Raw genomic sequence first — 15,476 nt, 5'->3', positions numbered from 1 at the left:
TATGCGTTTCGTTCAATATGCTCTGATATTGAACGGAAAAAATTGAGCGGACTACAATACGCATTTTTAATGCGCCGCTAAAACGTCCTATATAGATGATAATTTAAAACATTGAGATACCATGCACAATTGAAAACATTATTGCATAATTTTCTGTTTTCAACCACCCTTCATTCTTTGCCTCCAACACATGCTATTGGTTTTAATTTTTTTTTTACCCTTTCCATACTGAATTCCGGATTCCCCATAGACTTTATACACAGGCCACCAGGTTCCCATATGAACAGGTTAATTGTGCATCAGTATACCTTATGATTTGTTATAGGTTGGTATCCCCTATCATGGCATCCATGTATCCTCATAGTTATTCACAAGTCCAGTGTGTAGTATGCAGTTGAGTTTGAGCTATGTTGGAAATTTACATGTGTACAGCCTTCATGACATTGTAAGAAAACTTTTTGCTGTTGACTTTCTAGCTACAAGATGGTATTAAAACTAAACAGTGATGAAACACAAATGCAGCGGAAACTTGACTTCTGGCTACAAGGTGCAAAGGTTGTCTCTGACAGGACAAGGAATAAAAAATATTAACTTCTTTAAAAGCCCTTCATGTGACTATTTCCTCATGTTGGATGGTTTTATAAATTCTAATGACCCCATTGGAGTAATGGTTGATTCACAGTTAATGTTCTTTTGTTAACCAGTTGTTAATGCCGCAGTTGTGTCTCTCACAACTAAATTGTCCTGAAAAGACATCTTTTTTTTTTTTGGGGGGGGGGAGGTGGGGGGGGGAGGGGTTGACTGACAGGAAAACTCTCTTTGATCATTGTATACTGTATGTCCCAAAAAAATTACAGTGGTAACCTGCACAATGATAACTTTGAAAACAGTGAATCAATCCAAATACAATTTCAGTGTATGAAACTATCGCTCAATGCCCACATCTTACAGAAAACCCCATTCAATTTGCTTCAATGGTCAAAGGGAAATGAGGATTTTCGTAGAGCTTGTCAGGAATCCCTTCCCTCCAAGTTCTGTCTATTGTGTTTACACATTGATATGCAAGAGCATCCAAGTGCTAAACTTGAAGAATTAGACTTAAGACATGCTTTACTACAATCCACATTTCTCTGTGACCGCTTAACCAAATTGAATGGGGTTTTATGCAAAATAGAGCCAAGATGTTATATTTTAAGACCCTGAAGTAGCATTAAGACAGTTCAATCGAAGTGGGTGTTATCAATGCAAAAATCTCATTGTAATTTTTTTGGGACATACTGTAGTAGTTGAGTCATTGGCCACAATACATCAAAACCAATTCTAAAGTCCCTGAATGCTTATATTATGGGTTTTTTTTCTCCCTCTTTCTTTCTCTCTATTCCTTCTCCTGCAGGACTTGTGAAGCCGCTTGAAATCCACATAGGTTCTCCCTTCTCTACCGTGGTAAAAACGTGAGTTTACTCAAAGCCTTCCTAATTGAAACATAAATTCAGCTGATACACCTGATTTGACTTGCATTTTTAAAATGGTCATTATATTTACAGAGGGATAGAATGATTATGTCTGCTGGCATTATGAAAGAGTTCCAGTGTATGTAAAAAAAAAAACATTGTAAATAATTATCACAGACTGATTTTGCTGCAACACACATTTCCCATAGACACCTGCCCGAGTATACAAGGGTGGTGTTTTGAAAGTTTTCGACAGATTAGCCCCTCTGTGTAATATACATTTGGTAGTAGTTCTATTTGTAGGTTTACTATTAACTTTATGCAGTCTGCCATAACTTTACACATAACATGAAAGATATTGGGTTTGATTCAGCTGATTAAGATAATTGGCAGAATTGTAATCATTAATATGGATTAGAGTGCCAAATTAACTTATTATTCTTTACACTGTTGATGATGATGAATGGTATTGATGATATACATAAGTTCTATAAAAAAAGTTTACATATTCATTTTCAAATATTCCAAGAATTTGCTGCCACAGTTCTTTCAAACTTCTTCAGTTATTATGATGCAACATTCTCTCATACCCTACACAATACCCAATATACAATGTAGGTCAGTCTGGCAGACTTTTAGAATGCCTTAACAGACATCCCTGACAACAGGAACATCTCTGTTTTCTCTAACACAGAGAAGTAATTCTGTTCTGTTTTAACTTGAGAAATTGAATAAGTATGAACAAAGAAAACACACTCTACACCTGTCCCACCAGCTTCCAGTAGACAATGAGTGAAAAGAAGAAGAAGAAACGAACAAGTTACACTGTCAGCAACACTTCCTTATTTTTGGTATAATATGGCATAATTTGAGATGAATACTGTCTGCATGAAATTTGCATTTTGATGCTTCTTAGGAATTCTCTCTTTTTCAGTTTTGTTTTGTTTTCAACTGTTTATAAAGTAAGAGGCAAGAGTAGCCAATATGATAACCTTGAATGCTTTATTTATCTCAGTGAAGGGCTGTATCTGTTATGCCCTCAAATATTGCAGTGAATGTGTGATAACAGCAAGTTTAACCATCACTGTGACATCCTGCTAAAGAACACTACACATACTTGTGTTCATCATTTTCTGATGAGAATATTACTGAAAAAAGAAGAAGAAAAGAACTAATTTAATTGTTTTCTTTTTCTTTTCTTTTCCTCATTTGTCTCAATATCAGTATGCGGGAATTTGAGACTTGTTTACAAGCAAATGATCAGGAGCGTTATTTACTCAAGCTGGACATGAAGAAAGGTAAATGCCTCAATATTAATATATATAGCATCTGAGCTTCATCTTATTGCTTAGTTATTGTAGGTAGGTTTAATAAGTAGGAATCCTCCAACTCCTTGTTTATTGTCCCCGCCGAACGAGTTCGAGCAGGGGACTATGAAACGGGCTCCGTACGTGTGTGTGTCCGTGTGTCCGTCCGTGTGTCCGTCCGTGTGTGATCAAAATCTTCAATTTGCTACTTCTCTGTCATTTATGAGCCGATTTTGATTTTGTTTGCTTTATATAATAGCACTACGTGAGAGCTTTGAAACTTCTACACAGAATTTCAGTTGTGACCTTTACCTTGACCTTTGACCTATATTGTACATTTTGCTACAAAATACTACTCCTTCGCCATTTCTAACCCGATTTTGATTTAGTTTGCTCTATGTGATGGCACTAGTTGAGAGCTTCAGAACTTCTACACAGAATTTTGACCTTTGACTTCTTTGATCTTTGACCTTGATTTTTTGACCTGTATTGTACATTTTGCTACAAAATGCTACTCCTTCGCCATTTCTAACCCGATTTGGATTCCGTTTGCTTTATGTGATGGCACTAGGTGAGGGCTTCAAAACTCCTACACAGAATTTTGACCTTTGACTTCTTTGACCTTTGACCTTGATTTTTGACCTATATTGTACATTGGCTACAAAATGCTACTCCTTCGCCATTTCTAACCCGATTTTGATTTAGTTTGCTCTATGTGATGGCACTAGTTTAGAGCTTTAGAACTTCTACACAGAATTTTGACCTTTGACTTCTTTGATCTTTGACCTTGATTTTTTGACCTGTATTGTACATTTTGCTACAAAATGCTACTCCTTTGCCATTTCTAACCCGATTTCGATTCCGTTTGCTTTATGTGATGGCACTAGGTGAGGGCTTCAAAACTCCTACACAGAATTTTGACCTTTGACTTCTTTGACCTTTGACCTTGATTTTTGACCTATATTGTACATTGGCTACAAAATGCTACTCCTTCGCCATTTCTAACCCGATTTCGATTCCGTTTGCTTTATATAATGGCACTAGGTAAGGGCTTCAAAACTTCTACACAGAATTTTGACCTTTGACTTCTTTGACCTTTCACCTTGATTTTTGACCTGTATTGTACATTTTGCTACAAAATGCTACTCCTTCGCCATTTCTAACCCGATTTTGATTCCGTTTGCTTTATGTGATGGCACTAGGTGAGGGCTTCAAAACTTCTACACAGAATTTTGACCTTTGACTTCTTTGACCTTTGCCCTTGATTTCTGACCTATATTGTACATTTTGCTACAAAATGCTACTCCTTCGCCATTTCTAACCCGATTTTGATTCCGTTTGCTTTATGTGATGGCACTAGTTGAGAGCTTCAGAACTTCTACACAGAATTTTGACCTTTGACTTCTTTGACCTTTGACCTTGATTTTTGACCTGTATTGCACATTTTGCTACAAAATGCTACATCCGGCGGGGACATATATTACGCACTGCGTAATTTCTACTTTTCCTTGTTCAGTCTATCACCATTTCTATAAGCCACACATTTAAACATGATGTTAAAATGCACTGTAAAGAATGTGCTAGACCAGTTAAAAAAAAGAAAGAATAAAAGCAGCAGATTGCATATGGCTTCTGAAGAGATTAAAACCAGAGCCAAAGGATGGACATCGCATAGACTTTGGAGAGTAAACAGCCCATAGTCCTCCCTCAGTGTGAGGCATACATGGGAAAGATTATTGGCTCTCAGATGGAAATAACTAGATTTGATTCAGTAATGGGCATGAGCAATGTCATTTTACCAGTTTTCTGCATCAAGGAAATACTGTCAAGGAGATTACAGCATCAAGAGTATTACACAAGCACAATTTATGGGAAAAAGTGGGGAGGACTTGACCCATGATTTTACTTTTTTTCTTTTTCAAAGCCTTTGATTATTCGTAGAATGAGTGCAGATTGCATAAAAAATCACCGCCAGAGGGATATCATCCAAGATGTATGGGTTCAATGTTAAACTTGTTGAAATTTTTAAGAAAGAAAAAAAGTAAGAAAAGATCTATAGGAAGTGAGATTCTCATTGAGATTATTGAGATTTCTTACAGCTAAGGCTTTTGGCAACATAAAAACTTCATAATCATAACATAGTCACATAGTCACATTTTGCAGAGAGTAGTAAACCAGGATATGGAGGCCCTGTTTTGTTTTTGTTTTCTGCCTCCATTGTGTGTAGGTAAAATCAACATCGTTGTCCATCACAACGCCTCATCTGAAGACATCATCAAGGCATGCTTTCAGGCTGAAATCATCATGCAGGCATTATCCCAGCCACGTGAAGGCTATCAGGTAAGACATACCAAGAACAGTAGTGCAGGGAGTATGTCTATATGATTAGGGAGCTTTAGATTTGCGGCGCGGAGTTTGAGAAGACGATTGAGCTTACCCTGTGTCTTGATAAAAAGTTGTTTTATATTACATGGAGATGCAACCTATAAAAAATAAAATGCCGCCCCCATATGATCGGTGCATATGATGAGTAGCTTTCTATGTCATGAATTGAGCAGACATAAAAATAGCCCAGAACGCATAGTGAAAACTCAGACAGTGCGAGCTATAAATAGATCGCGTCTGATCGAAAAATGATTTTGTGCATGCTCAGAACATGTTTTTTCCTCTGAATGTACCCCTTGCAAAAATCTAAAGCGCCCTATTATCTCTAGCCAAGAAAACATAAACGGTTGAAGACCCAGTATTCAGACACTCTTTGTTTCTGCCATTCGATTGTATTAAAATCAGATGTGACATATGCTTGGACATAACATTATGCTGTGTGTATGCCATTTAATAGTAAATGCGAGAATATGATGTTGTAAATCTTAACTTTGATTCATGAAGATGAGAACACGAGTGTAGTAGCATGGAGAAGGCGAAGAATTATGTTTTTGCCTTATTATAATTGTGAGAAGGTGATATTTCAGTTGTAATTAATTCTACAATGATTATGGTTGTATGTCTTTGTGTGCATTGTGACTAGCAATTCTTGATTTCCTATCGGTGTTTTTTTTTGTTTTGTTTTTTTGCTCTGGGGATTTTATTTCATAAATATTTATTGAGAACATCAAGGTTTGATTGTTTCTTTTTGTGTTTAGTTTGTGATTATTCCCCATTCCTATTAACCCATTGGGGACGAGTCCCAAGATGCTTGGGCAAGTGTCTATGGGAATTGTGTGTTGTAGCAAAATCAGCCTGTCCTCAACGGTTAAATTGCAGAAGGTGTCGTTACTCTTGTTTCTGTGGCTATTTTGCTGAATATTTATCTTAGCTTAGCCAGTATTTCTAGATTGCTGTGGAACATGGGTTCTACAGTTTATATCACTGCATACTTCTTACTCCCACTCAACAACATCATTCACTGCTACAGTTGTAGTGAAATTATGGATACAGTGTTATAATGTAATATTTTAAGTAAGTCAAAAACCTACACATTTAATTCCTCAAATACAATTAATGCAAACTTGAATATTATGCACCCAGTTTTTAGAATTTCTAAAACTCTAGGATATCTTGGGGATATTGTTTTATTGTTTTTCTACCTCGCTTTTTTCCCCTATCTCCCATATTTAGCTTGGAGGTTACTTCACATGACTATTATAGATACTTTAAATAGTTGGACCTTGCTACATATGTTCATGATAAGCAAGGCTTCATTTTTAACACTGGTCTAATCAACTGTGAGGTGACTAAGTAAGGAGCTGTTGTGGAGTACTAATCAGTGATTGGCTGGCTACCTACTGATGAGAAGTCATGTGACCTTGGTCACATGATGCTGCAGAAATAAAGATGATATCATTCCTTATGGCATGTTCTATGCTAACAATAAAATGGTTATATAAAAAAAGGTAGTTACAAAACTTGTCTAAGTCCTTGGCTTGCAAAACATGCAGTTTTCAGCATTGATAGACACACTAAGGGATAGCAATAAGTTTGATAGGATAAGTGAAGTTAATTTGATATATGCCTCCTTTCTTGTTGCCAAAGGAGACAGCACATATTCCAAGTATGAACACAAGGTTGAATGTCCATGTATGGTGACTGGAGAAAGTTGAGACGGCACGACGTCATTCCTACTGGTTGAAAAAAAAGAAAAGAGAGAGATGATATTTCGTATCTCCGGCATTACTGTAACAGCTGTTAACTGTCAAACAGAAATTTTCAGGTGTGTTTTCATTTTGCAAATTGCAAGAGAGCCAAGATCTGCAAAATTAAAATGCATGTATAACTTATATGAGGCTTGTATGAGGCATCATTCCGTATGAGTGGTAATTCACAAAAAAGTCATGCTGCAAAAGAGGCCATAGACCCCAAGTCATGCAAATTTCATGCCATGAATACTGTAAAACATGATATATTCGCGGCACGAAATTTTTGCGAATTGGAGCCTACGGCCTTTTTCGTGGCAAGAAATTTTGCGAATTGCCTCTTGCGTTCAATGCATATACATGTAGTGTAGATAAGAAATTTCGCGTGCATTTTAATTTCGCGAATCGTGGCGCTCGCAAAATTCGCGAAATTAAAATGCACGCGAACATTTCTCGTTCTACAATATTTCTTGCTTTATACATGTAGTATACTGATGCCATACAGTGCCCTGGAGAGACTATTGACTATCCTGCAATGCGCGCTTTATCTTTCTCTCTTCCAAGTATATGATTTTATGATGTTGTTTTTGCATTTTGTATTGGTAAACTGGCTCAATTAGTCATCATATCATAGCTGGAATGTTTAATTATCAAGAATGGAATGGAAATCCTGCTTGGTTTTGAACAAGGAAATAGAACAATTCTGCAGTTGTATAAAGGAAAATGGTGAAAAAGGAACTAAAGACCTACAGACTTGTTACTGATCGCAGTGATGTGTGGGTAAAAATACTCAGGGACTATGCTCAAACTCTGTGGCTTCAAATGTCAGTACCGTACTATATCAGGCACAGCATGGCCCTGGATTGTAATTATGGATTTGTTTCTCCATATCTGATTTTTTTTTTCTCCTCCATTTCATAATTCAGGATCAATGGTACTCAAAGTAATGACCTTAAATCAAAAATTAAGAAGCCGGGAAGAAAGTGTAGTGATTCCACAGACTTGTTAGCTGGTAATTGAAATGTACATGTATAGCTCCCTCTTTTGTTCATCCCATGCAGAATTGCTGATACATCTAAAACACTCTACTGTCCTTTACTTGTAATGTGGAGCTATGTGATGACCAGTTTCAGACTAGCAGACTCACATTCCGTTCCTCCTCAGTACAAGTTTCTGAATGAATAAATGAGTGAATGAATGAATGAATGAATGAATGAATGAATGAATGAATGAATGAGTGAATGAATAAATGAATAAATGAATGGATGAATGAATGAATGACTGAATGAATGAATAGATGAATGAATGAATGAATGAATGAATGAATGAATGAATGAATGAATTTGTGAATGTATTTATTGATATAGAGACAAACAAAATGAATGAAAAGAAATGAATGCAAAATACCATTAAAGAACAGGATATGCATACTAAATGGGGTGATGGGGAAAAAATATGTTCATTGGAGGTTTAGTCAACATGTCTTCTGAGAACATAGTCATAGCATTCTTTTGGAGAGTACCTCTTAACCCGTTGAGGATGAGTTCCGAGTATACTCGGGCAGGTATCTATGAGAAATGTGTGTTGTAAGAAAATCAGTCCATCCTCAACCATTTGGAGCTGCTGGACATCATGTGAAAGGTGGAGGGATGGTCGGCTAGCGCCAAACTGCTCATACATTGAATGAAGGGAGCTGCTAAAGAACAGGAGGGGGAAATAATGATAAGGGTGTGTGCCAACCGTCTCCACCCCATTCTACTACTGAACACTGTAGTGATTTTCACTCCTATGCCAGCTTGCTGGGTGCAATGCCTGTTGATGATGGAATGGAAGGTTGTTCATGAATTGATTGACGTCATATCATTCCAGCTGATTAAAGCAGGATGCAAAGTTATTGCAGGCCGTATGATATTTCATCTCTATCCTCAGAAAAAGTGTGCAGGCCAGAAAGATTAATGCCCCCTCATTATTCATTGTTATACAAAAAGAAATAAAAAGAAAAATGAGATGAAACCTGGAAGTAGTACAAGAAATATTGCTTGCACCCCCCCCCCCCCTTTACGGAATTCCTGGATCCGCCCCTGTCAATATACTGTTGTCAGCTGTCAGATCAGTCCTCAGTGTTCTTGCATGTTTCCTCAGTGTTCTTGCATGATGTACCCAGTTATCTGCCCAATAGGAGTAATGTGACCAAAACTTGAGAATAACACTGGTCAACCGCCATCCAGTGGCAGGGAAGATGGGCAATTACGTTAACAAGTATTACGTTCATCATTTCAAGTATTGTTTGAAAATATCATGTCTTTAGAAATTTCTCTAGAGTTTGAAGATCTTCTGTGGGAAGACATCAAGCTTGTATTAAAAAGAGCATAAAGGTAACTGCAGTTAAAAACAGAAATGACAGGAAACATCCATTTTTTTTTAAATATTTGATGGTGTTTTACCCAAGAGTTGTTGCATAACTCTAAATTACTTTTTTTTTTTGCCTCATAACATATTTGTGATTATAGAGTTTGTTTGAATCACTCCGAGTCTTTTTTTTTTTTGTCATATCCTTGCAAGCCAACTGCTTCGGCAATCTATTACAGTTCCCCCTCCCCAAGCCTCACACACACACACACACACACACACACACACACACACACACACACACACCATCACTACTGCCGTATGCACAAAATACCACAAGTTGTTGCCTGTTTTTACTCTATGCAAGTTGCATCTACATAAGTTGATTAGAAATGATACTGAATACCCTAAAGGAATTCATTTATGCAAGGAAAATAATTTGATAAACAATGGTAGCTCCCCCACATCCTGTCGTTTTTTATTTCTCCCCAGCAAGAAAAAGTGAATTTGCAAAGATGTGACAAATAGTAGTGTGTCGTGCATTGTAATTGGTAACTAATCAAACTGTTGTCCATCATAATGAGTTCTGTTGTTTTGAAAATGAAAATATTTGTGCAGTATGACAAGCCTAGGGTTAAAGATGCTGAGTTAGGAATTGCACAGACTCCAAGGGCAAAGTTCTTTAAGATCAGATCATTGGCTCTCCTGCGTTACCAGCACCCAGGTGTCAGGCAGTTCTGAAATCAAGTTATTTATGGCTGGCACCCAACGCAGTGACATTCATTGCTAGCAGCGATAATGCTATATAATCAAATCGGCAGCGGGGAGCTGTTTGAATGAGGCGGCAGTGCGTGAAAGTCTTGTTCATCCAGTACAATGCACATCCCTGCGCTATACAGCAAACTTGTGTGTTTTAAAACTAATAAGGCATTCTTCATTGTGTTTCCAATATTTGAGACGTAGCCGCTTGAATGATTGCAACTTTTATTTGCAGTTCAATATGGCAGTGACATCCCTGAACCTAGGAGCTGTTGCAAGCTGTAACTGAATTCATGAGGAGACAAACCCTCTCTAATGAAAAATAATACAAGTTTATTCAATTTTTTCATAGAGAGGCAGTTTCCACGAGTAATGTTATGCAATGAAATTTGCATTGCGCCTCAGTGTTCTTTGTTAAAGTAATATGAAGAGACAAGTGAATATCATTCATTTGTACTAGTCTATACATGTACTAGATTTTATTTTCATTTTGGAGCAGCTGTAGGGATCACAAGAATGCAAAACATCATGGTCAAAATTGTTAGTGTCCTGATCCAACAAACACAAACACCAAAATATTTTGTTTGTTTGTTTGTTGTTTGTTGTTGTTGTTGTTGTTTTTGGTTTTTGTTGTTGTTGTTGTTGTTTTGTTTTTTTTTTTTTGGGGGGGGGGGCAAAAATGTACTTATTCAAACCAGTAGATAATTGGAGTCCAATCCCTGAACTTAAAAGATCGAATTTGCAATTGTCTGCTTCATAGCAATTAAATCATTATGATTCATTGATTATTGTTGTCAAATATAAACACTTGTTTCCTTAAATGGAGCCCTGTATGACTTATTATGGTAAAGGCTGCTCTTTTTCTTCACAGTCCAGGATGCAGTCATTAAACATTCCCTCATTCCTCTGCATTGATGTCATTATAGAAAGATCACTAATGTTGCCTTAAGACTGCCTATCTTTTTTTGTCACATATTTAGTTGTTTCTTTTTGTCATTTTTTTGTTGGGGTTGGGTCATTAATTTCGCAAGCGGCAACGTTCGCGAAATTAGAATGCACGTGAAAGTTCTTGCCTACACAATATGCCTTGGATGCCAGTGGTATGTAGCAATAATTTCACGCTGCGAGAAAGGCCGTCAGCTCCAATTTGCAAAATTTTCATGACGTGAATATATCGTGTTTTACAGTATATACTTTGCTTCTTATCAGTAAAGTGTAATTATTCTTGCCTAGTACCGATGAAACTTTTTTTTTTTTTTTTTGCGTGTGTTTGTGCATCCGAATGTGTGTCTGTGAGATTGTATTGTTTGTGCTTGTTTGGCAAGATGAAGAATGGAAATGAAGCAGTAAGAAAAATAGAATCAAGGTAAGTATTTGACTGAAAATGAAGACTGAGCTAATAAATTCATAATTATTGTCATGTGATTCCTTTTTCTGTTCCCTTTCTCTGGCAGGGATCTTATCTCAGGGTGCATGGTTTATACAGGGACCTTACAGTCATTCTTCAGAAAGGTGAGGTGATGCAGAAATTAATTATCAGCTGAATGTATTAGCAGCTGTTCCATGTCCTATGGTAATGAATTTCTGTCAACCAACAAAAGGGCAAAGATGAATATATAAGAGATAAATAGATAGCTATACACAGATGGCAGATATATGAATACATACAAAATATAGAAAGATACATAAGTACAGAGCGAGAGAGAGAGAGAGAGAGAGAGAGAGATAGAGAGATGTAATGGGAATTCTTTTTACACTTCTTGAATTTCAGAATTTGACACTATAATTCTTTTAGAATTGAGGTTAGAGTTTCTACATTAAATTTTCTTTTTGAGTTATCTTCCATGGCCAAACAAATTTGCATCCCATTTCTGCTCATGGTCTGAATAAATGCAATTTTGGGTTCATCAACCCAGTTGTGCCGCCAGGAATTTCTGGGATGTGCACTAATAGGGTTCTTCCTCTTTCTCCATTTCTATGTCTGTCTGTCTGTCTGTATGTATGTATGTATGTATGTATGTATGAATGTATGTATGTAAGTATGTATTATGTATGTATATATCTAACTCTCTCCATCTCAAATGTTTTGAAGCACAGATCTCAAGCACACTAAACCACAAAGTGTTACAGTGTGACTTTTTAGGTTATCTTCAGCTTTCCCTATAACTTGGCTTTTCAAAAGGTGAACACTTGCAATCAACATTCTATCTGTGAGAATGCTGCACTCTGTAACAACAAAACACAAAAAAAACAAAATCTGTGTTGCTTAAGATGTGCAGATTTTGGAGAAAAACCATTAGATTAGAATACATGATAGACTGTGACTTGTAGTTCACCTGCTTTATTATGTAACAGTTATTTGTTTACTTGGCTCCTTTGCAGTTGTAAAACTGAGGAGACTACCCTGTTTGAATAAGACTGAAAATAAATCCACAAACACTTCTCTAACATTTTGATTAACATGTTAAGGACAATCCCAAGAATAGTCGGGCAGGTGTCTATCAGAAATGTGTGAGTCCGTCCTCAATGGGTTAAAGAGAGCAGAGGCAGTGAAAAAGGTCCTGCCAGTAAAGAAAATGCTTTTGTCAAGGCTATTCTGGTTAAATCATGGAACTTTCTATTTATAGACAGTGCCTCAAGCTTCTTTATTTTGGGGTTGTTGTTGTTTTTTACTGACCATGAAGGAGGCAGTGAGGCTATAGAAAGAGAAGTCATAAGGTCTCTGAGTGATTTTCTGTTGCCATTTTTACCATGTCTATGTCCTGAAGGAAGCCAAATTTTGCAAATTACAATTCCCAAAATAGCAAGCTTGTGATTCACAGTCTTTCCAGCTTGATGTTTTTGTGTTTTGTATAAATGTGGATACATAACCATTTCCCTTTTTCCCAGCCTCTGCCTGAGAGATGTTCTCCTTTTTATTGTCTAGATACTTTGTTAAAATAGTGACTTATAATCCATAGTAGTTTGTGTTTGGGTGTATTCTAAAGTTACATGTATGTAATATAATACACAGTACAAGTAGATCAATAACATTGTAGACTGTGGAAATGGGAAGACCTGAAACTTGAAGCTCCGTACTATGGTTTATTTTTTTCCAGGTTCTGTTATGAGTTCAGCGGACTGCTGGGATGTCGTTCGACTCTCGCATCAGATCTGCAGTGCGACCTTTCCTCGCTTCCTCCATGACCTAGGTCAAGCCGGCTGGGTCATAGGTCACAGCCAGCTGGGAGTGGATGAGTGGCGGGCAACATGGACCAGCTCTGGCCTGGATTTAAGGAAAACATTCTGAAGAGAGATCAATCCACTCTTTTCCTAGATTTCATGAAATGTCTGACTTGTTTTTGTCCAGCAAAGTGAAGTGAATTTTTAAGCCTAAATCTCCTGTGTGCTACATTCCTCTCAGACGCAGTGCATTAGCACTTTTGGAAACCATTATTCTGAGTAACTTTTTGTTAAAAGCCTTTATACCAGGCATGACGTGAGCAAAAGTGTAAAGGAAATTCCAAGCTTAGCCGTGATGGAGATTTGATCACAAATCAAATTATTTTCTTGTGAATGGGCATTGGATATGCTGTCATCTCGTCCTTAGAGGCTTTGGGGCTGGCACAAAGGATAAGAATAAGAATTTACTCCCAAAACTCTGATGAAGCAACACTATTCAATCAACATGCAATGCAAGCTGTATCTATTAGGAAAGCAATTGCAAGTGAAACTTTCATTGTACTGTGACATTGGGCGATTTATCACGATTGGCTTTGATAGGGTTGTGTGTATGAGCAAAACAGGCAAACTTGGTAGGCTGTCAACTTAGTTGGGCATGTGAACATGGTACATCTACTTCAAGGTTTTAAACAATCATTGGCCAAAATTAGTGTACTAAGAATTCAGCTTGTAAACTCATAATATTTCAGATAGTGCAATCAGATTGCAAAAGGATTTAATCCCAGATCTTCCAGTTTTCTGTGCATTTCAGGATTTGTGATGTGTCAAAATATGAACCATTCTTAGAATCTTCACCATAAAATGGTGACAGGAATTGAGATTTTAATGATCGAGTATCTATCCTGTCAGTTGGAGTCAAATACAAGAGAACACATCATTAAAGCTAATTGATATCATAACATTAGTGTAGCTTTTAAATATTCTATAAACCATATAAACAACATCAATGAAATAAATAATGATAACCATGACTGAAGTTAAACAGTTTTCATGGTTCAAATATTTGACAGATACCAGACTTCCACCACATGAAGGTAAAAAGTCTTAGCACAGCTTCTTGGCTTCTCAGTCACCTCAAAGTTTCAGGCTTCATCTTGGATTTTTTCCTTCTGTTTAACTATGTAATGTTTAAGCTTCAATAGGAAGAGAACTGTTTACTCAGTGACAAGACTTGTGCTCGAGTACCAAAGGATCTGCCCCTTTATCCGTAATATTCTAAAGTTGTAGTACCTCTGAAATCCCTTCACAGCACACTCCAAAGACTTGTGGAGTCTGTTTGTTAAATCGGTATTTTGTTTGACAGAGTTTGTAGAAATAATGGAACGCAAAGCAACTTTTAGACTATAACAAGAAAAATCACTTGGTCTTGGTAGCAGTTTTTTTTTTCAATATTCCAAACTATTTGAGCTGACTGTATTTATCAGTTCGGACACATTCACAGCATTGGTTTGACAGATGATTATAAGTCTATTTCTTTTCTCTTTTTTGTTTTGCTTTTGGTTTACTATAATCATGTGGAGATTGGCCTCGATACTTTGGAACGATGGGCTGCAGTTTTATTTGTATCATCGGTGAAGTCAGGGAAGAAAGTCGCTCTATTCACTTGCTCTCACAAAATCATTGAACCTAATTTCAAGGCTTGTCTGTTTCAGATCATGTTGTCTATTCTTAGAACAGTGATGTCTGGTGTTTCTTCCTGCCTTCCACATCTTTTTGGCAAAGAAAAAAAAAGTATCATTATTTCAGCATATTTTGTGATACATTCCAAGTGCATACTGAGTTTGTTTATGAATAAACTGCAAACACCAACTTGTCAAATGGAGACATATTCTTCAAAACAAATTTGTAGAAATGCATGAATTAAGATCAGTTCAACTGACTATTTTAAAATGAATATGACTGAAATTGTATGGAAAACAAAAATGAATGTAACTGACATTCAAGAATACTGAAATCGTATTTGTGTTTCTTTTTTGTAAAATAAATGATGCAACTTTGAACATGTAGCGGACAGTTCACTGAAGGCTAACAATTTGTATGATGTCAAACATTGTTTACATTGCTGGCTATAGTTTGCTTTAAAAATGTTTTTATTTGATTATGTACATACACTGTTTATGTTTTTTTTTCTTTGCTCATTTTACTTTTGCATAGCTTCATTGCATCAATGACCACAGAAAATGTTTGTGTGTACAGTAAGTCATCTTGTTTTTTCTGTATTTTGCTTGGTTCTGTCAAAGATATTTCCTCTGCCA

General features: G+C 36.7%; 1 protein-coding gene across 1 annotated transcript in view; it reads left to right on the top strand.

The window, feature by feature from the left end:
* Positions 1 to 13,477, top strand: part of LOC139737278 (RUS family member 1-like) — a 31,973-nt gene extending 18,496 nt beyond the window's left edge. Inside the window, exons 10-14 of the mRNA XM_071647954.1 lie at positions 1,394 to 1,451; positions 2,676 to 2,749; positions 4,986 to 5,098; positions 11,454 to 11,511; positions 13,098 to 13,477. Of these exons, the coding sequence (XP_071504055.1) occupies positions 1,394 to 1,451; positions 2,676 to 2,749; positions 4,986 to 5,098; positions 11,454 to 11,511; positions 13,098 to 13,288 (494 nt within the window). The 3' untranslated portion in view covers positions 13,289 to 13,477. The remainder of the gene's footprint in view (positions 1 to 1,393; positions 1,452 to 2,675; positions 2,750 to 4,985; positions 5,099 to 11,453; positions 11,512 to 13,097) is intronic.
* The last annotated feature ends 1,999 nt before the right edge of the window (positions 13,478 to 15,476 follow it).

This window comes from Diadema antillarum, unplaced genomic scaffold (genome assembly GCF_040938485.1).
Source record: "Diadema antillarum isolate AM-2024a unplaced genomic scaffold, OU_Dant_1.0 seq00000688_RagTag, whole genome shotgun sequence".
Lineage (NCBI taxonomy): Eukaryota > Metazoa > Echinodermata > Echinoidea > Diadematoida > Diadematidae > Diadema > Diadema antillarum.
This window is presented reverse-complemented; position numbering and strand designations above follow the sequence as displayed.